This window comes from Cetorhinus maximus, unplaced genomic scaffold (assembly GCF_964194155.1).
Source record: "Cetorhinus maximus unplaced genomic scaffold, sCetMax3.hap1.1 HAP1_SCAFFOLD_1302, whole genome shotgun sequence".
In the NCBI taxonomy this organism is placed as follows: Eukaryota; Metazoa; Chordata; class Chondrichthyes; order Lamniformes; family Cetorhinidae; genus Cetorhinus; species Cetorhinus maximus.
Window position 1 is genome coordinate 12,501 of NW_027597243.1, and position 24,741 is coordinate 37,241.

At 50.8% G+C, this 24,741-nt stretch overlaps 2 protein-coding genes across 2 annotated transcripts in view; one reads left to right on the forward strand and one right to left on the reverse strand.

Moving 5' to 3' along the window:
* Positions 1–21,883, forward strand: part of LOC144676028 (testis-specific serine/threonine-protein kinase 5-like) — a 27,851-nt gene extending 5,968 nt beyond the window's left edge. The window contains exons 5-8 of the mRNA XM_078536551.1: positions 10,966–11,095; positions 11,341–11,456; positions 16,310–16,486; positions 20,169–21,883. Of these exons, the coding sequence (XP_078392677.1) occupies positions 10,966–11,095; positions 11,341–11,456; positions 16,310–16,486; positions 20,169–20,581 (836 nt within the window). The 3' untranslated portion in view covers positions 20,582–21,883. The remainder of the gene's footprint in view (positions 1–10,965; positions 11,096–11,340; positions 11,457–16,309; positions 16,487–20,168) is intronic.
* The window catches only part of LOC144676029 (protein HGH1 homolog), a 58,371-nt gene continuing 54,564 nt past the window's right edge, over positions 20,935–24,741 (reverse strand). Inside the window, exon 6 of the mRNA XM_078536552.1 lies at positions 20,935–23,876. Coding sequence (XP_078392678.1) covers positions 23,667–23,876 — 210 coding nt within the window. The 3' untranslated portion in view covers positions 20,935–23,666. The remainder of the gene's footprint in view (positions 23,877–24,741) is intronic.

Consider the following 24,741-nt stretch of genomic DNA (forward strand, 5'->3'; position numbering starts at 1 on the left):
TATGTACAACTTAACTCGGTACTGACCCTCCCACAGTGGGGTGCTCCCTCAGTACTGACCCTCCGACAGTGCAGCACTCCCTCAGTACTGACCCTCTGACAGTGCAGCACTCCCTCAGTACTGACCCTCCGACAGTGCGGCACTCCCTCAGTACTGACCCTCCGACAGTGCGGCACTCCCTCAGTACTGACCCTCCGAGAGTGCGGCACTCCCTCAGTACTGACCCTCCGACAGTGCAGCACTCCCTCAGTACTGACCCTCCGACAGTGCAGCACTCCCTCAGTACTGACCCTGTGACAGTGCAGCACTCCCTCAGTATTGACCCTGTGACAGTGCGGCACTCCCTCAGTACTGACCCTCCGACAGTGCGGCACTCCCTCAGCACTGACCCTCCGACAATACTGATATTTGGCAGAAGAGACTGAGGAAACCTGTGTGAGTGACAGTCAGTCTGTTCCTATCATTTCCCTGATAACTGACACCCGCACTCCAACATGAAACAGTCACTGTGCAGATTCCACACGTCTCCCACCCTCTCCGCCAGTCTCCGTCAGCTCAATGTTTACAACACAAATGTTCAATGCGACAAGAGCCAAGGTCACATTCCTGCTCTCTCGTCGGTCACCAAGTCAATGTGGAGCAGGGGAGTTTTTTTTCCCAATGTCCTGGGTATTATTTAAACCTCAGCAAGTATCAGTAAAGCACAAATTATCTGGTCGCCATCACATTGCTGTTTGTGGGAGCTTGCTGTGCGCAAGTTGGCCGCCACATTTCCTACCTTACCACAGTGACTGCACATCAACAAGTTCTGGTGAACTGTAAAGAGTTTTGAGATGTCCTGAGGTGGGGAAAGGAAATGTAGGTTCATTCTCCCTCAGGATGTGAAGGCATTGGAGAGGAAGCCAAAAAGATTCACGAGAACAGTTCCAGGGACGAGGAACTTCGGTTATGAAGATCGATTGGAGAAGCTGGGACCATTTTCCTCGGGGAAGAGAGGGCTGAGGGGAGATTTGATGCGGGTATCCAAACTCATGAGGGGTCCGGGCAGATTGGAGAGGGAGAAACTGTTCCCATTGATGAAAGGGTCAGGAAGCAGAGGGAAGAAGTTTAAAATAACTGGCAAGAGAAGCAAAAGTGAGAGAAGGAGAAACTTTTTCACGCAGCGAGTGGTTAGGATCTGGAGGGCGCTGTCGGAGGGGGTGGTGGAGTCAGGTTCAATTGAAGCATTCAAGAAGGAATTAGACTTATCTGAAAAGTAAGGATTGTCAGGGGTTACAGGGGGAAGACGGACGAATGGTACTGAGGGAATTGCTCTTTCAGAGAGTCAGTGCAGACATTATGGGCCAAATGGGCTCCTTCTGTGCTGTAAAAATTCCGTCAATTCTCCTGCTCTTCTTTAGAATAGTGACTATGGGATCTTTTACATCCAACAGAAAGCACATGGAGTTAACTATATTACACGATGGATGGCAGCTCCAACAGTGTAGCTCTCCATCAGTACTGACCCTCCAACAGTGTAGCACTCCCTCAGTACTGACCCTCCGACAGTGCAGCACTCCCTCAGTACTGACCCTGTGACAGGGCAGCACTCCCTCAGTACCGACCCTCCGACAGTGCAGCACTCTCTCAGTACTGACCCTCTGACAGTGCAGCATTCCCTCAGCACTGACCCTCTGACAGTGCAGCATTCCCTCAACACTGACCCTCTGACAATGCAGCGCAGCACTCCCACAGTGCTGACCCTCTGACAGTGTAGCCCTCCCTCAGTACTGACCCTCTGACAGTGTAGCTCTCCCTCAGTACTGACCCTCTGACAGTGCAGCACCCCCTCAGTACTGACCCTCTGACAGTGTAGCCCTCCCTCAGTACTGACCCTCTGACAGTGTAGCTCTCCCTCAGTACTGACCCTCCGACAGTGCGGCGCTCCCTCGGTACTGACCCTCTGACAGTGCAGCTCTCCCTCAGTACTGACCCTCTGACAGTGCGGCACTCCCTCAGTACTGATCCTCTGTCAGTGCAGCACTCCCTCAGCACTGACCCTCTGACAGTGTAGCTCTCCCTCAGTACTGACCCTCTGACAGTGTAGCTCTCCCTCAGTGCTGACCCTCTGACAGTGTAGCACTCCCTCAGTACTGACCCTCTCACAGTGCAGCACCCCCTCAGTACTGACCCTCTGACAGTGTAGCTCTCCCTCAGTACTGACCCTCTGACAGTGCAGCTCTCCCTCAGTACTGACCCTCTGACAGTGCAGCACTCCCTCAGAACTGACTGTCTGACAGTGCAGCACTCCTTCAGCACTGACCTGCTGACAGTGTAGCTCTCCCTCAGTACTGACCCTCTGACAGCGCAGCACTCCCTCAGTACTGACCCTGTGACAGCGCAGCACTCCCTCAGTACCGACCCTCCGACAGTGCAGCACTCTCTCAGTACTGACCCTCTGACAGTGCAGCATTCCCTCAGCACTGACCCTCTGACAGTGCAGCATTCCCTCAGCACTGACCCTCTGACAATGCAGCGCAGCACTCCCACAGTGCTGAGCCTCTGACAGTGTAGCCCTCCGTCAGTACTGACCCTCTGACAGTGTAGCTCTCCCTCAGTACTGACCCTCCGACAGTGCGGCGCTCCCTCGGTACTGACCCTCTGACAGTGCAGCTCTCCCTCAGTCCTGACCCTCTGACAGTGCAGCACTCCATCAGTACTGTCCCTCTGACAGTGCAGCTCTCCCTCAGTGCTGACCCTCTGACAGTGTAGTTCTCCCTCAGTACTGACCCTCTGACAGTGCAGCACTCCCTCAGTGCTGACCCTCTGACAGTGTGGCTCTCCCTCAGTACTGACCCTCTGACAGTGTGGCTCTCCCTCAGTACTGACCCTCCGACAGTGCGGCACTCCCTCAGTACTGACCCTCTGACAGTGCAGCTCTCCCTCAGTACTGTCCCTCTGACAGTGTAGCTCTGCCTCAGTACTGACTCTCTGACAGTGTAGCTCTCCCTCTGTGCTGACCCTCCGACAGTGCAGCACTCCCTCAGTGCTGACCCTCTGACAGTGCAGGACTCCCTCAGTACTGACCCTCTGACAGTGCAGCTCTCCCTCAGTACTGACCCTCCGACAGTGCAGCATTCCCTCAGTGCTGACCCTCTGACAGTGTAGCTCTCCCTCAGTGCTGACCCTCCGACAGTGTAACTCTCCCTCTGTACTGACCCTCCGACAGTGCAGCATTCCCTCAGTGCTGACCCTCTGACAGTGTAGCTCTCCCTCAGTACTGACCCTCCGACAGTGCGGCACTCCCTCAGTACTGACCCTCTGACAGTGCAGCACTCCCTCAGTACTTACCCTCTGACAGTGCAGCACTCCCTCTGTGCTGACCCTCCGACAGTGCAGCATTCCCTCAGCACTGACCCTCTGACAGTGCAGCTCTCCCTCAGTACTGTCCCTCTGACAGTGTAGCTCTGCCTCAGTACTGACTCTCTGACAGTGTAGCTCTCCCTCTGTGCTGACCCTCCGACAGTGCAGCACTCCCTCAGTGCTGACCCTCTGACAGTGCAGGACTCCCTCAGTACTGACCCTCTGACAGTGTAGCTCTCCCTCAGTGCTGACCCTCCGACAGTGTAACTCTCCCTCTGTACTGACCCTCCGACAGTGCAGCATTCCCTCAGTGCTGATCCTCTGACAGTGTAGCTCTCCCTCAGTACTGACCCTCCGACAGTGCGGCACTCCCTCAGTACTGACCCTCTGACAGTGCAGCACTCCCTCAGTACTGACCCACTGACAGTGTAGCTCTGCCTCAGTACTGACTCTCTGACAGTGTAGCTCTCCCTCTGTGCTGACCCTCCGACAGTGCAGCATTCCCTCAGCACTGACCCTCTGACAGTGCAGCACTCCCTCAGTACTGACTCTCTGACAGTGTAGCTCTCCCTCTGTGCTGACCCTCCGACAGTGTAGCACTCCCTCAGTACTGACCCTCTGACAGTGTGGCTCTCCCTCAGTACTGACCCTCTGACAGTGTAGTACTCCCTCAGTACTGACCCTCTGATAGTCCGGCTTTCCCTCAGTCCTGACCCTCTGACAGTGCAGCACTCCATCAGTACTGTCCCTCTGACAGTGCAGCTCTCCCTCAGTGCTGACCCTCTGACAGTGTAGCTCTCCCTCAGTACTGACCCTCTGACAGTGCAGCACTCCCTCAGTGCTGACCCTCTGACAGTGTGGCTCTCCCTCAGTACTGACCCTCTGACAGTGCAGCACTCCCTCAGTACTGACTGTCTGACAGTGCAGCACTCCCTCAGCACTGACCTGCTGACAGTGTAGCTCTCCCTCAGTACCGACCCTCTGACAGCGCAGCACTCCCTCAGTACTGACCCTGTGACAGCGCAGCACTCCCTCAGTACCGACCCTCCGACAGTGTAGCTCTCCCTCAGTACTGACCCTCTGACAGTGCAGCACTCCCTCAGTACTGACCCTCTGACAGTGTAGCTCTCCCTCAGTGCTGACCCGGTGACAATGCAGGACTCCCTCAGTGCTGACCCTCTGACAGTGTGGCTCTCCCTCAGTGCTGACCCTCTGACAGTGCAGCATTCCCTCAGCACTGACCCCCTGACAGTTCAGCATTCCCTCAGTACTGACCCTCTGACAGTGCAGCACTCCCTCAGTGCTGACCCTCTGACAGTGTAGCTCTCCCTCAGTACTGACCCTCTGACATTGTAGCTCTCCCTCAGTACTGACCCTCTCACAGTGCAGCTCTCCCTCAGTACTGACCCTCTGACAGTGCAGCACTCCCTCAGTACTGACCCTCTGACAGTGTGGCTCTCCCTCAGTGCTGACCCTCTGACAGTGCAGCATTCCCTCAGTACTGACCCTTCCGACAGTGCAGCTCTCCCTCAGTACTGACCCTCTGACAGTGCAGCACTCCCTCAGTCCTGACCCTCTGACAGTGCAGCACTCCCTCAGTACCGACCCTCCGACAGTGCAGCACTCCCTCAGTACTGACCCTCTGACAGTGCAGCACTCCCTCAGTGCTGACCCTCTGACAGTGTAGCTCTCCCTCAGTACTGACCCTCTGACAGTGCAGCACTCCCTCAGTGCTGACCCACTGACAGTGTGGCTCTCCCTCAGTACTGACCCTCTGACAGTGTAGAACTCCCTCAGTACTGACCCTCTGATAGTGCGGCTCTCCCTCAGTACTGACCCTCTGACAGTGCAGCACTCCCTCAGTGCTGACCCTCTGACAGTGTGGCTCTCCCTCAGTCCTGACCCTCTGACAGTGCAGCACTCCCTCAGTACCGACCCTCCGACAGTGCAGCACTCCCTCAGTACTGACCCTCTGACAGTGCAGCACTCCCTCAGTGCTGACCCTCTGACAGTGTAGCTCTCCCTCAGTACTGACCCTCTGACAGTGCAGCATTCCCTCAGTACTGACCCTTCCGACAGTGCAGCTCTCCCTCAGTACTGACCCTCTGACATTGCAGCACTCCCTCAGTCCTGACCCTCTGACAGTGCAGCACTCCCTCAGTGCTGACCCTCTGACAGTGTAGCTCTCCCTCAGTACTGACCCTCTGACAGTGCAGCATTCCCTCAGTACTGACCCTTCCGACAGTGCAGCTCTCCCTCAGTACTGACCCTCTGACAGTGCAGCACTCCCTCAGTCCTGACCCTCTGACAGTGCAGCACTCCCTCAGTACCGACCCTCCGACAGTGCAGCACTCCCTCAGTACTGACCCTCTGACAGTGCAGCACTCCCTCAGTGCTGACCCTCTGACAGTGTAGCTCTCCCTCAGTACTGACCCTCTGACAGTGCAGCACTCCCTCAGTGCTGACCCACTGACAGTGTGGCTCTCCCTCAGTACTGACCCTCTGACAGTGTAGAACTCCCTCAGTACTGACCCTCTGATAGTGCGGCTCTCCCTCAGTACTGACCCTCTGACAGTGCAGCACTCCCTCAGTGCTGACCCTCTGACAGTGTGGCTCTCCCTCAGTACTGACCCTGTGACAGTGCAGCACCCCCTCAGTGCTGACCCTCTGACAGTGCAGCACCCCCTCAGTGCTGACCCTCTGACAGTGCAGCACCCCCTCAGTGCCGACCCTCTGACAGTGCAGCACTCCCTCAGTACTGACCCTCTGACAGTGCAGCACTCCCTCAGTGCTGTCCCTCTGACAGTGCAGCAGTCCCTCAGTACTGACCCTCTGACAGTGCAGCACTACCTCAGTACTGACCCTGTGACAGTGCAGCACTCCCTCAGTACTGACCCTCTGACAGTGTGGCACCCCCTCAGTACTGGAATGGGAGATCCAGTCCGGATTTTGTGCTCGAGTCTCTGGAACTTAAACCTACCATCTTCTGATTCCGAGGCAAGAGACTGAGCGAGCGACCCGTTGGACCACAGCTCGCAGTGATCGAGCCTTTTCGAGGCAGCTTTGTTCAACTGTAGAACAGCCTAGGGTGAATCAACTACAAAGATAAAAACAAAAAGCTAAAAACTACTGCGGATGCTGGAAATCCAAAACAAAAACAGAATTACCTGGAAAAACTCAGCAAGTCTGGCAGCATCGGTGGAGAAGAAAAGAGTTGACGTTTCGGGTCCACACGACCCTTCAACAGAACTGAAGTATAGTTAGGAGAGGGGTGAAATATAAGCTGGTTTAAGGTGGGGGGTCCAGTCCCTTCCCACCTACATCCGTGATTCCTCTGACACCTTACATCACATCAACAATTTCCAGTTCCCTGGCCCCAACCGCTTCCTCTTCACCATGGATGTCCAATCCCTCTACACCTCCATCCCCCACCAGGATGGTCTGAGGGCCCTTAGCTTCTTCCTTGAACAGAGGCCCCAACAATCCCCATCCACCACTACTCTCCTCCGTCTGGCTGAACTTGTTCTCACACTGAACAATTTCTCCTTTAACTCCTCTCACTTCCTCCAAATAAAAGGTGTGGCTATGGGTACCCGCATGGGCCCCAGCTATGCCTGTCTCTTTATGGGGTATTTGGAACATTCCTTGTTCCAGTCCTACTCCGGCCCCCTCCCACAACTCTTTCTCCGGTACATCGATGATTACTTCGGTGCTGCTTCATGCTCTCGTCGGGACCTGGAAAAATTTATTAATTTTGCTTCCAATCTCCACCCCTCCATCATCTTCACATGGTCCATCTCTGACACTTCTCTTCCCTTCCTTGACCTCTCTGTCTCAATTTCTGATGATAGACTGTCCACCAATATCCATTACAAGCCTACCGACTCCCACAGCTACCTCGACTACAGCTCCTCACACCCCGCTTCCTGTAAGGACTCCATCCCATTCTCTCAGTTCCTTCGCCTCCGTCGCATCTGTTCTGATGACGCTACCTTCAAAAACAGCTCCTCTGACATGTCCTCCTTCCTTAACCGAGGTTTTCCATCCACGGTCGTTGACAGGGCCCTCAACCGTGTCCGGCCCATATCCCGCGCATCCTCCCTCACGCCTTCTCCTCCTTCCCAGAAACATGATAGGGTCCCCCTTGTCCTCACTTATCACCCCACCAGCCTCCGCATTCAAAGGATCATCCTCCGCCATTTCCGCCAACTCCAGCATGATGCCACCACCAAACACATCTTCCCTTCACCCCCCTTGACGGCATTCCGTAGGGATCGTTCCCTCCGGGACACCCTGGTCCACTCCTCCATCACCCCCTACTCCTCAACCCCCACTTACGGCACCTCCCCATGCCCACGCAGAAGATGCAACACCTGCCCCTTCACTTCCTCTCTCCTCACCGTCCAAGGGCCCAAACACTCCTTTCAAGTGAAGCAGCATTTCACTTGCATTTCCCCTAACTTAGTCTACTGCATTCGTTGCTCCCAATGCGGTCTCCTCTACACTGGAGAGACCAAACGCAAACTGGGCGACCGTTTTGCGGAACACCTGCGGTCTGTCCGCAAGAAAGACCCAAACCTCCCTGTCGCTTGCCATTTTAACACTCCACCCTGTTCTCTTGCCCACATGTCTGTCCTTGGCTTGCTGCATTGTTCCAGTGAAGCCTAACGCAAACTGGAGGAACAGCACCTCATCTTCCGACTAGGCACTTTACAGCCTTCCGGGCTGAATATTGAATTCAACAACTTTAGATCTTAAACTCCCCTCCCCCCCACCCCCACCCCGTTTCTTCCCCCCCCACCCCACCCCCTGGCTTTTTTTTCAATAATTTATATAGATTCTTCTTTCCCCACCTATTTCCATTATTTTTAAATCTAAAACTAAAACCTTTAGTCTTTCCACCCCACCCCCACTAGAGCTGTACTTTGAATATCCTGTCTTCCATTCTTAATTAGCACTTTTCTCAGACAAAGACCACCACCTTCAACACCTCTTTGACCCTTTTGTCTGTGACATCTTTTGATTATCTGCTCATCTCCACAATCATCACACCCTCAACGTGTCTCTTCCCCCCCCCATCCACCTTAAACCAATTTATATTTCTCCCTTCTTCTAATCTATGCTCCAGTTCTGCCGAAGGGCCATGGAGGCTCGAAACGTTAACTGATTTCTTCTCCGCCGATGCTGCCAGACTTGCTGAGTTTTTCCAGGTAATTCTGTTTTTGTTTAGGGTGAATCAACTGATCGCTGTCAATAAAGGCTTTATTTTTCCTTTGTCTTTGGTATGCATGTGTCGCTGGCTGGGCCAGCAGTTATTGCCCATCCCTAGTTGCCCTTGAGGAGGTGGGGCTATCTATACCTTGCTTGTCCTGCTCTCCACTCTTAACTAGCACATTCTTTTAGATAATATCACCACCTTCAACACCTCTTTGTTCTTTTGTCTGTGACATCTTTTGATTCTCTGCTCCTATCACTGCTTGCTTGTCCCAACAACCCCCCCACCCCTTTAACCAGCTTATATTTCACCCCTTTCCTATTTCTACTCAGTTCTGTTGAAGGGTTGTGAGGACTCGAAACGTCAACTCTTTTCTTCTCCATCGATGCTGCCAGACCTGCTGAGTTTTTCAAGGTATTTCTGTTTTTGTACAGATTTTGCTTGTCCTGCTTTCTATCCTTAATTAGCACATTTCTTAGATAATATCACCACCTTCAACATCTCTCTGTCCTTTTGTCTATGACATCTTTTGGCTATCTCCACCTATCACTGGCCCTCTATCCAGCTCTACCTGTCCCACCCCCCCTTAAACCAGCTTATATTTCACCTCTTTTCTATTTTTCCTTAGTTCTGTTGAAGAGTCATTCGGACTCGAAACATTAACTGTGTTCCTCTCCGCAAATGCTGTCAGACCTGCTGAGTTTTTCCAGGTATTTTTATTTTTTGTTTTGCAATATAAATCATCCTGACGGCCTTGATGCTGAAACTGAGTTCCTGTCATGGAAATCAACCCTGCTCTGTCCTGAAGAATATTCTAGATAGTATTTGTGCAGCAGTTTGCATTACATAACGCCTTTAACTTGGTAAAACATCCTGAGGCGCTTGGCAGCCAGGAGCGTAATCCAACGAAACACTGAGCCATGTAAAGAGATTATTAAGTCAGGGTGACCAAAGTCCTGGTCCAAGGTTTAGGTTTTAAGGAGCGGTAGAGAGGTCGAGTGGCATAGCAAGGAAATTCCGGAGCCTGGGGCCTAGGCAGATGAAGGCATGGCCACGAATAGCAGAACAATTAAAATCAGGGAAGCTCAAGTGACCAGGATGAGAGGAGCACAGAGATCTCAGAGAGTTGTAGGGCCGGAGGAGATTACAGAGATAGGGAGGGGTGAGGTCATGGAGAGATTTGGAAATTTTAAAATCATAGCGTTGCCTGACTGGGAGTTGGTGTAGCTCGGCGAGCACAGGGGTGATGGGAGAACCGAGATGTTGGAAACCTTTTTGGAAATTCTATTTGGGGGAGAATGCAAGGAGAAGGCTGGCAGGGTCTTGGTGTCTGTACCACCCCCAGCCCAGTAAGAGGCAATGCATAGGAATGTTAGACAGGGGGGTCAGGATGAATAGGGGCCAATCAACACCCGGTCCTGTTGAATTTTATCCCCACTATCTTTCACTGTCATCATAGACCTGGTTTTCTCCGGGATCGTGTTGTGTCAGCCGTGAGGATTCCATTACAGGGATCCCTCCCAATAACCAATAACATCGCACCTCCCCATCCCTCCCAACAGCCAATAACATCGCCCCTCCCCATCCCTCCCAACAGCCAATAACATCGCCCCTCCCCATCCCTCCCATGATCCTGTCTCCCCCTCCCCACCAACCCGCCTGATCTTGTCTCCCCCTCCCCACCAACCCGCCTGATCCTGTCCCCCCCTCCCCACCAACCCGCCTGATCCTGTCCCCCCCCTTCCACACTAACCCGCCTGATCCTGTGCCCCCCTCCCCACCAACCCGCCCAACTCTGTCCCCCCCTCCCCACCAACCCGCCTGATCCTGTCCCCCCCCTCCACACTAACCTGCCTGATCCTGTCTCCCCCTCCCCACCAACCCGCCTGACTCTGTCCCCGCCTCCCCACCAACCCGCCCAACTCTGTCCCCCCCTCCCCACCAACCCGCCTGATCCTGTCCCCCCCCTCCACACTAACCTGCCTGATCCTGTCTCCCCCTCCCCACCAACCTGCCTGACTCTGTCCCCCACTCCCCACCAACCCGCCCAACTCTGTCCCCCCCTCCCCACCAACCCGCCTGACTCTGTCCCCCCCTCCCCACCAACCCGTCCAACTCTGTCCCCCCCTCCCCACCAACCCGCCTGACTCTGTCCCCCCCTCCCCACCAACCCGTCCAACTCTGTCCCCCCCTCCCCACCAACCCGCCTGACTCTGTCCCCCCCTCCCCACCAACCCGTCCAACTCTGTCCCCCCCTCCCCACCAACCCGTCCAACTCTGTCCCCACCTCCCCACCAACCCGCCTGACTCTGTACCCCCCTCCCCACCAACCTGCCTGATCCTGTCCCCCCCTCCCCACCAACCCGCCTGACCCTGTGGGTAATGGTTTTCCGGTTGTCACTCCTCAGATTTCGGCTTGGCCACCAGATGCAGGAAGAACAGTCTGATGAGCACCTTCTGTGGCTCGATGCCATACACGGCACCAGAGATCCTCCAAGGCCAGAGGTACAAGGGAGAACACGCAGACATATGGAGCATGTAAGAGCAGAGAAACACATCCCAACTTAATTGTTCCTTAATCCCTGATGTTCCACTGTCCTCGCTCTCTCTCTCTCTCTCTCTCTACAACATCTGTAGCTTCTGGTTTCCCCTTGACCTTGTCACCCGCAGAATTGGCTGTCGAATGGTTGAAAACTCTCCTGTCCCACACTGAAGTGTTTCTGCCCTCTGCCATGACAGTGTGATCAGTTTATGTATTGTTCTCTCTCTTCCCCCTCCCCCAGGGGTGTTGTCCTATACGCAATGGTTACTGGAAAACTTCCATTCACCGAATTCCAACCTGGTAAACTGCTGGAGGAGATAAAATGTGGCGTACTTTACCATGAGCGTTTGTCAACAGGTAACTACCTCCCTGCTTAAACCCTTTGATTGTTTTAAATGGACCAATCAGTCTCTCGTGGCATTGCCCAATGGGGAGTTCCAGCTAAAGGGTGGGGGGGAGTGGGGGTTAATTCTCCCTCTCTATTGCGGTAACTTTTGGTAGAAACATCATTCACAGGGAGATTCCCAGGGGAGGTGGGGGTTAGTGATTTAATTGATTCCCTCCTTACTATTAATTCCTTTGCATTTTGAATGGAAATTGTCTATGTGAACGCGTCACGGTGTAATTACAGACTCCTACCAGTGGTGGTGCTGCTGCGCTGCCTGTAGAGGCAGGAAGCTGTCATTAGACTGTGACCAGTCCACGTAATTCAATCTCAGGGTGTGGGCATTGCTGGAAATGCCAGCAATTATTGCCCATCCCTAATTGCCCTTCATCGAGTAGCTTACTGGGCCACTTCAGAGGGCGGCTAAATGGCGTTGGTCTGGAGTCACATATATAACAGATCAGGTAAGGGTGGCAGTTTTTGCTCCCTAAAGGACATTTGTGAACCAGTTGGGATTTTACCCTCCGGAGCTGCTGACCCAATGTTAATGCGGCTGTGGTTCAAGCAATGTGAACAATTGGCCAGAGCACGTCCCAGTCGCCCTATACCCTAGGGGTCTGATATTCCCCTGTGGATGGTTTATTATCTTTTTAAGTATAAACAGTCGCTTGTTAGTACAGAACTTGAATATCACTGAAAAGAGAGACATGCTGTCGAATCTTTTCATCTTGCACTCATCAGGACAAACACAAGAATGCCAAATTTCAAACAATCACAATAATACACGCTACAGGAGAAAAGGCTGCTGATTGGTTGGCAAGTCGACTCTGATTGGCCGAGGCATTGCCATGGAGAATGCAATGGCAAACTATGGGCTCCCCAAGCTCTCAGATAATACAAAAAAAGGTGCAAGGCTTGAACATATTCCTCCTGTTTGCAGAGAACGGGTCCCTGGGTGTGATTGTACGTTGCTGGGTGTGATTGTACGTTGCTGGGTGTGATTGTACGTTGCTGGGTGTGATTGTACGTTGCTGGGTGTGATTGTACGTTGCTGGGTGTGATGGTACGTTGCTGGGTGTGATTGTACGTTGCTGGGTGTGATTGTACGTTGCTGGGTGTGATTGTACGTTGCTGGGTGTGATTGTACGTTGCTGGGTGTGATTGTACGTTGTTGGGTGTGATGGCACGTTGCTGGGTGTGATTGTACGTTGCTGGGTGTGATTGTACGTTGCTGGGTGTGATTGTACGTTGCTGGGTGTGATTGTACGTTGTTGGGTGTGATTGTACGTTGCTGGGTGTGATTGTACGTTGCTGGGTGTGATTGTACGTTGCTGGGTGTGATTGTACGTTGCTGGGTGTGATTGTACGTTGTTGGGTGTGATTGTACGTTGCTGGGTGTGATTGTACGTTGCTGGGTGTGATTGTACGTTGCTGGGTGTGATGGTACGTTGCTGGGTGTGATGGTACGTTGCTGGGTGTGATGGTACGTTGTTGGGTGTGATGGTACGTTGTTGGGTGTGATGGTACGTTGTTGGGTGTGATTGTACGTTGTTGGGTGTGATTGTACGTTGCTGGGTGTGATTGTACGTTGCTGGGTGTGATTGTACGTTGCTGGGTGTGATGGTACGTTGCTGGGTGTGATGGTACGTTGCTGGGTGTGATGGTACGTTGTTGGGTGTGATGGTACGTTGTTGGGTGTGATGGTACGTTGTTGGGTGTGATTGTACGTTGCTGGGTGTGATTGTAAGTTGCTGGGTGTGATTGTACGTTGTTGGGTGTGATGGTACGTTGCTGGGTGTGATGGTACGTTGTTGGGTGTGATGGTACGTTGTTGGGTGTGATTGTGCGTTGCTGGGTGTGATTGTACGTTGCTGGGTGTGATTGTACGTTGCTGGGTGTGATTGTACGTTGCTGGGTGTGATTGTACGTTGCTGGGTGTGATTGTACGTTGCTGGGTGTGATTGTACGTTGCTGGGTGTGATTGTACGTTGCTGCACGCAGGTCTAAATGAAAGATGAGCTCGACTGGTTTCCTTCACTAAAGTGTTTTGTTTTGGGTTTTGGTTTCTTTAGGGTTTGCCTGTTAGCCTAAGAATGCTACCATGGGCTGTTATTCGTAAAAAAACATTCTTGTTTATCTACAGATCTGTGTACATTTCAAGACAAGGTTGTATTTCTGCTTCCCACTAGATCTCAGTTACTTAATCATGTGATGTTGCACCATAGTTACATCAGTATCAGGTGCCCCTGATCGTAACCCTTTACTCTACATAAAGGATATTAGGACATTTTTACATTAGTCAACGATAGTTGTCATGGTCACCCACTAGCTTTATATTCCAGAGTTTATTAACTGAATTTAAATTCCACCAGTTGCCATTTGAACCCTTGACCCAGAGCATTAGCCTGGGCCTCTGCATTACTTAGTCTAGTGACATTACCACTTTACCACTGTCTTCACCCTATGGTCTCCCCCATTGCAAGGACCACCCCACTGATAACTAACGGGCGTGGGAGGCTCAGATTTGGACCACAGACCAGCAGCAGATGCAGCAAGATGTGAAGGAGTCTGTCCTAGAGGAAGATTACGAGGTGGGAATGAAGGTGCAGAATACCCAGTCTACCATGGATGGAAGACAAAGATACGATCAAAGATGACATTCCTTCAGGTCTTTTGAATGCTTAAGAAGCTGCTGTTTGGCAGTGTGTGGGATTTTGTGGCCATGGCTCTCTGTACCCTGGACAACCCAAAGCTCTGCCAGCCTCACCTGTTGCTGTACTGTAGTCAGCAACGTGTTGAACAGGGCATCTGTGACCTGAGCTGCCCATGACTCACCGAGTCTCCTGTGGATTATTAGAGACAAACCATCACTGAAGTTACCAGTCTAGAAGTAAATAACTAGGGCGAATTGAAAGTATTTACCTCCTTGGTGAGACGGTCTGCTCACACTGCTCCCCAGTGACTAGACCGCTCGTGGTAGACACAGTACCTGTCAACATCTATGGAATTCATTGCCACAGAAGGCTGTGGAAGCCAGGTCATTGAGTGTATTTAAGACGGAGATAGATAGGTTCTTGATTGGTAAGGGGATCAAAGGTTACGGGGAGAAGGCGGGAGAATGGGGTAGAGAAACTTATCAGCCATGATTGAATGGCGGAGCAGACTCGATGGGCCGATTGGCCTAATTTCTGCTCCTATGTCATATGGTCTTAACATAGGAACAGGAGGAGGCCATTCAGGCCCTCGAGTCTCTTCTGTCATTTTAATCAATCGTGGCTGATCTGTATCTCAACCCTATTTACCCACTTTTGCTCCATATTCTGATACCCTAACTCAACAGCATCCCAGCATCCACACCGTCCAGGGTGAGTTCCAAATTTCCACGACTCTTTCTGTGGAAGAAGCGCAGTTGACATGTTTGAAGTTTGGCATTTCTTGTGCTTGTCCTGATGATGAAATGCTTCAGCAACGAGACTCTCTTTTCAACAAGATCCTATTTCTGTACCAACAATTAACCCGATTTCCTTCATTCACCCCCTCCCCCAACCGTCACTCTCTCTCCAGCGGCTGATAGTAAAGCAAACTGGAGGCCCCAGAAGGCTGGCCCTCTTCTGAATTGCGAGGACTCCCCAACTTTTCCTCATGAGAGAAGTTAAAAGAAGAGAAAAACCGGGTGGAAAAATCCCCTCAAAACCCAGAACAGGAAATTTCCTGAACCAAATGTGTTTGTCTCGTATCTTCATACACATTTTTTCCCCCCCTTTGGGGAACAATGGGAAAGTGTGGGGTGAATTTCAATGTGTCTTGAACCATATTGTGAACATCTTCTGTGGCTGACAAGACCTGGGTGGGGCTTGAACCTTGAGTTTCTGACTCAAGGTCCACAACTCCTCCATGGACTGAGTGTGACCTGTAAAGATGGTGACTTTGTCTACGATGTGATCTTAGCTCCACTCTGGAATCAATCCAGCTCCCTCTTCAAAACAGAGATTCGACACACTTCCAGAGATCCTCTCTGGAAAATCACTAACATCTATTCATGCTTCTGCATAGTTTCGATGCATGTTACCTGGTTCTCCCCCAAACTGGAATAATCTGTCAATAGCAATCCAGCTTTACCATTATTTTATGGACCTCTGTCAGGTCATATCTAAGCTGGTCTAATAGACCTTGAGTCTACATGAGTAACTGAGGATCTTTAAGTGAGGGAACATTCTGAAAGCGCTCTGCTCCAACCCACCACGTGAAAGGATCAAACTGGATACAGTGCTCCAGACACAGTCTAAGCTGAGATCTTGGATAATGTACGTCAATTTGTACTGAATGAATCTGTAAGTACATCCCAGTTTGCTCTCTCCTACCACTGACTGAAGGAGATGCTGTGCTAACAAATAAAGTTAACACGGCTGAGATGTGGGCATAACCGGCAAGGCCAGTACTTTTGACCATTCCTAATTGCCTTTGAACTGAAGGCCACTTCAGAGCCAACCATGTTGCTGTGGGTCTGGAGTCACATGTAGGCCAGACCAGATAAGGATGGCAGATTTCCTTCCCTAAAGGGCATTAGTGAACCAGATGGGGTTTTTACAACAATCATTTCATGGTCACCATCAGCATTACTGAGATGAGTTTTCGATTCCAGGTTTGTCAATTGAATTTAAATTTCACCAGCTGCCCTGGTGGGATTTGAACCCTTGTGCTCAGAGCATGGGCCCAATTACTAGTCCAGTGACATTACCACTATGCCACCACCACCTTCCCAATCAAAGACTTATTATTTATTGATGTTTCTAAAAGTGTTTCCTTTCTGAATTGATTGACAAAGCCTGCCAAGATCTGATCGGTAAGATGCTACAGTGGAACCCGTCAGCCCGTCTTGCACTGAGTGAGATCCGCACACATCCCTGGATGCTGCCGGCCGCATCCTTCCTCTTCCAGAAGGTCAGAGTCTTCATGGACACTTCCTCGGAGAAGGAGCAACACAAAGAAACAACTGCCAAAGGTTTGCACGTTCGCTCTCTACTCTTGATGCTCAACTGAAGCCGGCTTGCCTCCGCGCCCAATGACCCACATCTGGCAACGCCTCCAATCTAAAATTCTCATCCTACTGTTTCTAGTCCCTCCATGGCCTCGCTCTTCTCCATCTCTGTAATCTGCCCAGCAATGCTTCCCTCAAAACCGCCTATTTCCACCTCCGTAACATTGCCTGACTTCACTTGTCGCAGCTCATCCGCTGCCAAAACCCTCACCTATGCCCTTGTTACCTCTGGACTTGACTATTCCAACGCGCTCCTGACTGCTCTCCCACATCCTACCCTCCGTAAACCTGAGGTCAACAAAAATTCTGCTGTCTGTTAACTCGCACCCGGTCCCATTCCCCTATCACCCCTGTGCTCACTGACCTACATTGGCTCCCGGTTAAGCAACGTCTTGATTTTAAAATTCTTGTCCTTGTTTTCAAATCCCTCTAACAATCCTGTGAGACATCTGTGCTCCTCTAATTCGGGTCTCTTGAGCATCCCCGATTTTAATCCCTCCACTATTGGTGGCCGTGCCTTCATTAGCCTAGGCCCCAAGCTCTGAAATTCCCTCCCTACGCCTCTCTCCCTCACCTTCCTCCTTTAAGACTCTCCTTAAAACCTACCTCTTTGACCAAGCTTTTGACTTGACCTAATATCTCCTTATGTAACGCAGTGTTGTATTTTGTTTTATAATGTTTCTGTGAAGCCCCTTGGGACATTTCATGGCATTAGAGGTGCCATATAAATATAAATTGTTGTTGAGACATCTGTGCTCCCCTAATTATGGCCTCAAGCACCCCCAATTTTAACTGCGTTATCATTGGCGGCTGTATCTTCAGCTGCTAAGGCTCTGAGCTCTGGAATCCCGAAACCTCTCTTTTCTCCTTTAAGATGCTCCTGAAAATCTACCTTTTTAAAACAAAGGTTTGGTCACCTGGCTCATTATTTCCTTTCTGGGCTATGGAGGCCCGTTTGAATAGGATAAAAGCTTTTAGAAATCGAGGCGTTGCCAAATCGAGAGCTAGTGTAGGTCAGTGAACACAGGGTGGCGGGTGAACGGGACTTGGTGCTAGTTAGGACAAACTACCAGTAGAGTTTTGGGAATTGGGGTCAGCTTTGTTCTCGGAGAATCTCTGAGCTTCACGATCACTTTTACCACGTACCAGCTATTTAATCGTTCCCAGCAGCCATCCCTGAATAATGAGAAGCTGGAAGGCAGTCTTGGTCTCCCGATAGCAGAGTGCCTGGCAGAGTTACTCGCTTGTAGAGCTCCTGATCTCAGTCTGAATCCAGTGTACGTGCAAATGGACATCGGGTGCAGACAGGATGAGAACATAAGAAACAGGAGGAGTAGCAGGCCATTTGGCCCCTTGAGCCTGCTCTGCCAGTCAATAAGATTGTGGCTGATCTGATTGTGGCCTTAACTCCACTCTCCTGTCTGCCCCCCAGAAGCCTCGACTCCCTTATTAATCAAAAACCTGTCTAACTCAGCCTTGAATATATTCAATGACCCAGCCTCCACCGCTCTCTGTGGAAGAGAATTCCAAAGACTAACCACCCTCTGCAGGAGGAAGTTCCTCCTCATTTCTGTCTTAAATGGGAGGCCCCTTATTTTGAAACTGTACCTCCTGGTTCTAGATACCCGTGTGAGGGGAAACATCCTCTCAGTATCTACCCTGTCAAGCTCCCTGACCAACACAAAGCGGCAGACAATGAGTGGGCCCTTGGGTGAGACACTACAGCACGAGTGAGGCCTCTGACAGTGCCCTGTAGTGAGCCAGTACCTTCAGCAGAGAAACTACTGGTGGAACAGAGTGGGGAGGAGGCTAATATTGTAACTGCCTTCGAGTGCAGTAATTAACAGCAACAAGTGCAGATTAATACCACACTTCTCTGATTTTCTTATAGAAGATTTAACGTAAACAGCAAAAGATTTGGGAGGGAGGTTATTGAAGCATAACAGCACAGAGGAAAGCCATTCGGCCCATCGTGCCTGTGCTGGCTGTTTTAGAGAGAGCTATCCAGTTAATCCCACCCCCCCCTTTCAGGATAGGAAGAATTTTTTTTTTTAATAACAGAGAGTTGTTGAATTCACTGTCGGATGGGATCTGCCTGGAGGCAGATTCAATGGTAATTGTCAAAAGTGAATTTGATTAATATTTGAAGGGAAAATTGTTTGCAGGGATATGGGGTTAGGGCGAGGGAGTGCGACAAAGAGCTGGGTCAAACAGCCTCTGTCTGACAACCCCCAGAACAGTGGAAATTCCACCACCGAGGGTATAACAGAGTATTTATCAGAATGTAAATTACTCCCCTTTTTTGGATTCTTCTGGACTTCAATCACCACCATCTGGTCCAACGAGAGAGTCATTGGTTGGGTGGTAGAGCTGCCAAGGGGAATTCCCTCTTGCACTGGAAGCATCAGGCCTCCACGACCCCTACAGCGGCACAGTTAAGAGCTGTGAACCGAGAACCAAGAACATGGGCCAGCCCTCGAACACCTCTGCAAGCCGATACACTGCAGGCCGCTCAGATCAATATCCAATACCACTCCTACTGCCCGACATTACCTCCTACCCAGTTTATTTTCACCAAGCTTTAATGACCTCAGAATGGGCCAAAGCGACTTACCAGTAATGAAGAACTTTGGTAATTAGGGAACGCGCGTGAGCCAATTTGCACTCAGCAAGCTCGCATGAACAACAATGAGGAAAACTGACCTGCTCAACTTCACATTAGTGTCACAGCAAGTTTTAATGTCCATCTAATAGGGCAGCTTGGGCCTCAATCTGGAAGGTGGCACCGCCAACACTGCAGCACTAACTCAGTACTGCACTGGAGTGTCAGCCTTGATCACGTGTGGAAGCTTTACATTATAAGGGGTGTCAGGAATAAGTCACAGGATTAATAGTGTGCCAGTAAGCAGACAGGAGCTTGGAAAGATGCTGATGCCCCTAGTTTGAGGCCTCAAAGTAACTTGCTCCCAGTGCGCTGCTGCTGAGGTGGACATGGACGGTTCAGAATGGCTCCACACCACCTCCTCCGAAATGGAAACACCCAACTTGGCTCAGACTCTCCTCCACCCCCCACCTCACCTTTGCTTCCCCAAAATAATGGCAAATATTGCAAACCCAATATGGGAATGACTGCCTTTTATTAGCAGAGTGCCAAGAGCCAGAACATCATCACCTCTCTCTGTAACCGGGGCCATCATTTGCTTTAATTGTCCTTTGGGATGTGGGCTTCGTTGGCTGGGCCAGCATTTATAGCCCATTCCTAATTGCCCTTGAGAAGGTGGTGGTGAGCTGCCTTCTTGAACCGCTGCAGTCCATATGGTGTAGGTGCACCCACAGTACTGTTAGGGAGGGAGTTCCAGGATTTTGTCCCAGCGACAGTGAAGGAACGGCGATATATTTCCAAGTCAGGGTGGTGAGTGGCTTGGAGCGGAACTTCCAGGTGGTGGTGTTCCCATGTATCTGCTGCCCTTGTCCTTCTAGATGGTAGTGGTTGTGGGAGCCTTGGTGAATTCCTGCAGTGCATCTTGTAGATGGTACACACACTGCTGCTACTGTGTGTCAGCGGTGGAGGGGAGTGGATGTCTTAAACTGAATGAAAGGGGCATACTGATTTGCTTCCGTTACAAAAAGATTTTTGTCCCTGTAGGAGGAGGAAATGATCCCGTGACAAGAAGCCCAAAGGGGAAGAAAGTTTTTATTATCTGTGATTCGAACGCGAGCAAGCTGAAACTCAAACTGGCGGCCGCTAGGCAGGTCTGCCCCGGCAGCAGTTCACCCCAGGAAGGGCAGGCCAAGCCCACATGCCCTCTGACTCCCAATCACCCGCCCAGGGGCGCCAAGAAACCAGCCAATCTCTTCACCATTATGCCAAGACCGCCCACAGCTGCCAAACCCGCTCGCAGCTTTAAGAGACCTGCCTCGGCCTCTAGGCTGAATCCGTGTCTGGCCAGGACACTGCCAGACTCTCAGGAAGGTGCCCGCTGTATGCGCATCTCCAAGTCGAGCCAGCGGATCAACCCAACAGCGGAGTACCTTCCGCAGCAGCTGAAAGGATTCTAGGGCGGGAGCTTCTCCAGAATCTGCGTCCTCTCCCTCTTTGATTAGTTTTAAATGAATCCACTGGCATTTACCAATTCTTGTATTAAGAGAAGTTGATCAATAAATAACAAGAAATGGCAGCCAGTCCGGTGCCAAAGAACAGGTTTCATTTACAGCTTCAGCAGGTAGCCTCACGCTCCCAAGAGCCTACAGCCACCTCCTCCCAGCTTAATACTTCTCTGTCTGTAACCCTGAACTGATGAGCACGCTCCATTGTCTATAATGGGTGAGTTTGTGTGAATAGGATGTACCTCCTACACAGCGAGGGGCAGTATTAATGGAGAGGCACAAGTATTGACAAGACTGCACGAGGATTGACAAGACTGCAAATAGCTTTATTTAAACTGCAGTCAGTGATTAGCATACACTGTAACCGCTTATAGGGGATAAGGGTTTGAGCACACAAGAGGAAGGAAGGTTACTTAACGAGGGATATACCGGGATTGGAAGCAGTTCAGAGAAGGTTCACTTGGCTGATTCCTAGGATGAAGGTGTTGTCTTATGAGGAAAAGTTGAGCAAGTTGGACCTATGCTCACTGGAGTTTAGAGGAATGAGAGGCGCTGTTGTTGTAACAAGATTCTGAGGGGGCGTGACAGGGTCGATGCTGGGAGGATCTTTCCCCTCGTGGGGAAGCCTAGTAATAGGGGGAACAGTTTAAAAATAAAGAGCCTCCCATTTACGATGGAGACGAGGAGGAATTTCAACCTGAACGTGATACAAATACGAAACATTTCTTGTAGTAGGTTAAGGTGCTCTCTGCCCAACCCTGACCCCTGATGGTTCAGGGCAGATTGTACTGCCCAGGGTCTTGAGGGGACTAGATGCTGAAGGGTTGCTTCCCCTTGTTGGGGAATCTAGAATTATGGGGCACAGTTTAAAAATTAGGGGTCTCCCGTTTCAGACCGGGACGAGAGGAATTTTATCTCTCAGAGGGTCGTTAGTCTGTGGAACTCTCTTCCCCAGAAAGCAGTGGAGGGTGGGTCAAAGGATAGATTCAAGGCAGAGTTAGACAGATTTTTAACTGACAAGGGAGTCGAGGGTTATAGAGGGCAGACTGGAAAATGGAGTTCAGGCCACGTCAGATCAGCCATGATCCTATTGAACTGCGCAGCAGGCTTGAGGGGCTGAATGGCCTAGTGTGGCTCCTATTTATGTAACCAAATAGGAAGCAGGTGCTTTCATTGGTTAGGCTTTCATCTACTTTTCATTCAGGGCAGGTTAATGAGGTGTCAGCGTGGATGCAAACACAGCTGTTTGTACACTGGCAAAGTGGTCACCACTTTCTGCCCGTCTTAATCAAAGGCATGTTAAGTGGTAGGGTCTGTCGTTCCCGTGATGTTTCTGAAGAGTTTGAAAACAGATACAAACAACAAATCGTTTTAATCAGCTACAGAAGCCAAACTTAAAACCATGTCTTTTCGTTTTATTTGGGCGGCTGGAGCGGGGAAGGGGTAGGGAGAGAGAGTTAATCACCAGCCATTGTTGGAGGAGTAAATTTGCTCATGTGTTTCTCAGGCAAGACACTAGGAGGCGCCCATACACAGGAGCCATGTTCCTCACCCCTCACATCCTTCATTCTTTACTGGGCTTGGGGGGTGGTGGGGTGCAGGGAGAAAGGGTTTTACACTGTTACTGGTAGCACAGCTGTGATCAAATTGGTTAAACCAATCTCACGCACCCACGTGCTGCCAGTCTGCCTGTCACCTGTCAGTTAAAGGGAAGAGACAGACTGCTTAAAATACAACAGAAAAACAAGCTTACGTTCCTGTGGCACCTTTCGTGACCTCAGGAGATCCCGAAGCACTTTGCAGCCAGTTAAATATTTTTTTGAAGTGTAGTCATTGTTGGAATGAAGAAGCCTGACAACCAATTTACACAGTAAGATCCCACAAACAGCAACGACCAAACAATCTGTTCTTTGTGATATTGATTGAGGGATAAACGTTGGTCAGGACACTGGGGGGAGATCTCCCCTGCTGCTCTTCAAATAGTGCCATGGGGATATTTTACATCCACCTGAGAGGACAGGCAGGGCCTCAATTTAATGTTTAAACCAAAAGATGCACTGCTGACAGTGCAGAATTCCCTCAGTACTACACAGGCAGCAACAGCCTAGATTATGCGCTCAACTCTCTGGAGTGAGTTTTGAATACATCCTCTGACTTAGCTACACACTGAGCCAGAGCTGACAAAGAATTGGAACGAGAATAGGGTGGGTGGGAGGGAGAGCAAAGCCCATTACCACCCCTTCCAAGAGTTCCGACTGGTATACTCGCAGGATAGTGCGGGGGTGTGTGGGGCACTGGAGACACACTGTATTGTAGTTAGAGGGCACTCCAGGCAGCTCGCAGGTCCCGAGGTACACAGGCTCAGGACTCTGGGCTGGGACTAGGACAGAGGTGGAGGCGAGGAGTCCTGCACTCCATCCGTGAAAGCCACGAGGATTGGGAGACAAATGGGATTGTTCTTGGAATAAACTGGGGACAAGCCTCCATACCCAGATGTCTCCCTTCATTGAATAAATTCCCTTCTTTCCTTTCCCAAATTTCCACACACACACACACACATGCAAACATACTGTACTCCCAAGGGAAGGGACAAAAGAGTGATAAAAGCAAAGAACTGAGGATGCTGGAAATCCAAAACAAAAACAAAAACAGAAATACCTGGAAAAACTCAGCAGGTCTGGCAGCATCGGTGGAGAAGAGCACAGTTGACATTTTGAATCCTCATGACCCTTCGACAGAAGGAAGGGACAAAAGTGAGTCCTCCCAATCCTGGCTCAGTGTTGAAGAGGTACCTGAGGTGATCTGATAGGGAATTCCCTATTGGGGGGTGGGGAGAGAGGGAGAGAGAGAGTAGGGCTGCTACTCTCTGCCAATTATTTCACAGTGGGAAGACTGGAGAAGGACTGGTGTGATCCCACACACTACTGTGAGTGACCTTGTTGCTTTGCAAAACCACTTACAAAACAGTGAATAAGAGATCACAGAGCTCTTCAGATGTGGCTCTGTAAACGGTAGACACTTGGACCTGGCCACTCCATCACCTCTCCAGTCCCTCTGGGCTTTCCCCACGCGCTCTGCGCCCGCGTTCTCTCTCCCCCGCCCTGTTCTTCAACAATTCTTCTTTTTCCTTTGCAATCCGTTGCTGTTCTTCCTCATCCTGCATCTTCAGCTTCCCTTCGATCTCCTCGGGAATCTCCACCTCCAGCAGGTTCTCCATTCCGGCCTCAGGCTCATCAGAGATCAGCACCTGGGTAAAGGGAACACAACCGGCTGGTGTTAAGCAGAATCCTGTGGTGTATTTTTTAAACACCGTCTCTTGCCAACGCAATATGGCCACTGATACTCAGCTCCGCGTGCACACTGGTCCGAGCATGATGTCGACCTGCAGCCTGGAACTCAAGAGTGGCAGAACGGAGAAGCAGGAATTTGCATACGGGAAACTAAAATCTTCTCCTTTTGGGATATATTACTGCAGTGACATTGAGTGTTTCTAAACTCTGTCTCACTATCCCAGTAATGTTAAGTGCAACCTACAATCCACTTACGTTACTGGGATGGTGAGACAGAGTTTAGAAACACTCAACATCATGATTGCAGTAAAATATCCCACAAGGAAAAGATTTTAGTTTCCTGTCTGCAAATCCTTCCCTTCTAACTCCCTGTAAAAGGAGTTTCCAAAATCCATCACTCAGTACAGGATGGAAATTCACAACATTCTCTCCTCCTGCTGCCAGTGATGGACTGCACGTGACCTGCTGCCTGTTGTCCCCTATACCAATGGTGGCCATTAACCCAGGCCTGTCATCAGTTTACAAATACGCACGCACGGCACTGGCAGCAAATGCAACGTTTTTAAAATTCTTTCATGGGATGTGAGCATCGCTGGCTAGGCCAGCATTTATTGCCCATCCCTAGTTGCCCTTGAGGTGGGGGTGAGCTGCCTTCTTGAACCACTGCAGTCCATGTGGTGTAGGTACACCCACAGTGCTGTTAGGGAGAGTGCTCTGGGAGTTTGATCCAGTGACAGTGAAGCAATGGCGTATTATTTCCAAGTCAGGATGGTGAGTGGCTTGGTGGGGAACTTTCAGGTGGTGGTGTTCCCGTGTGTCTGC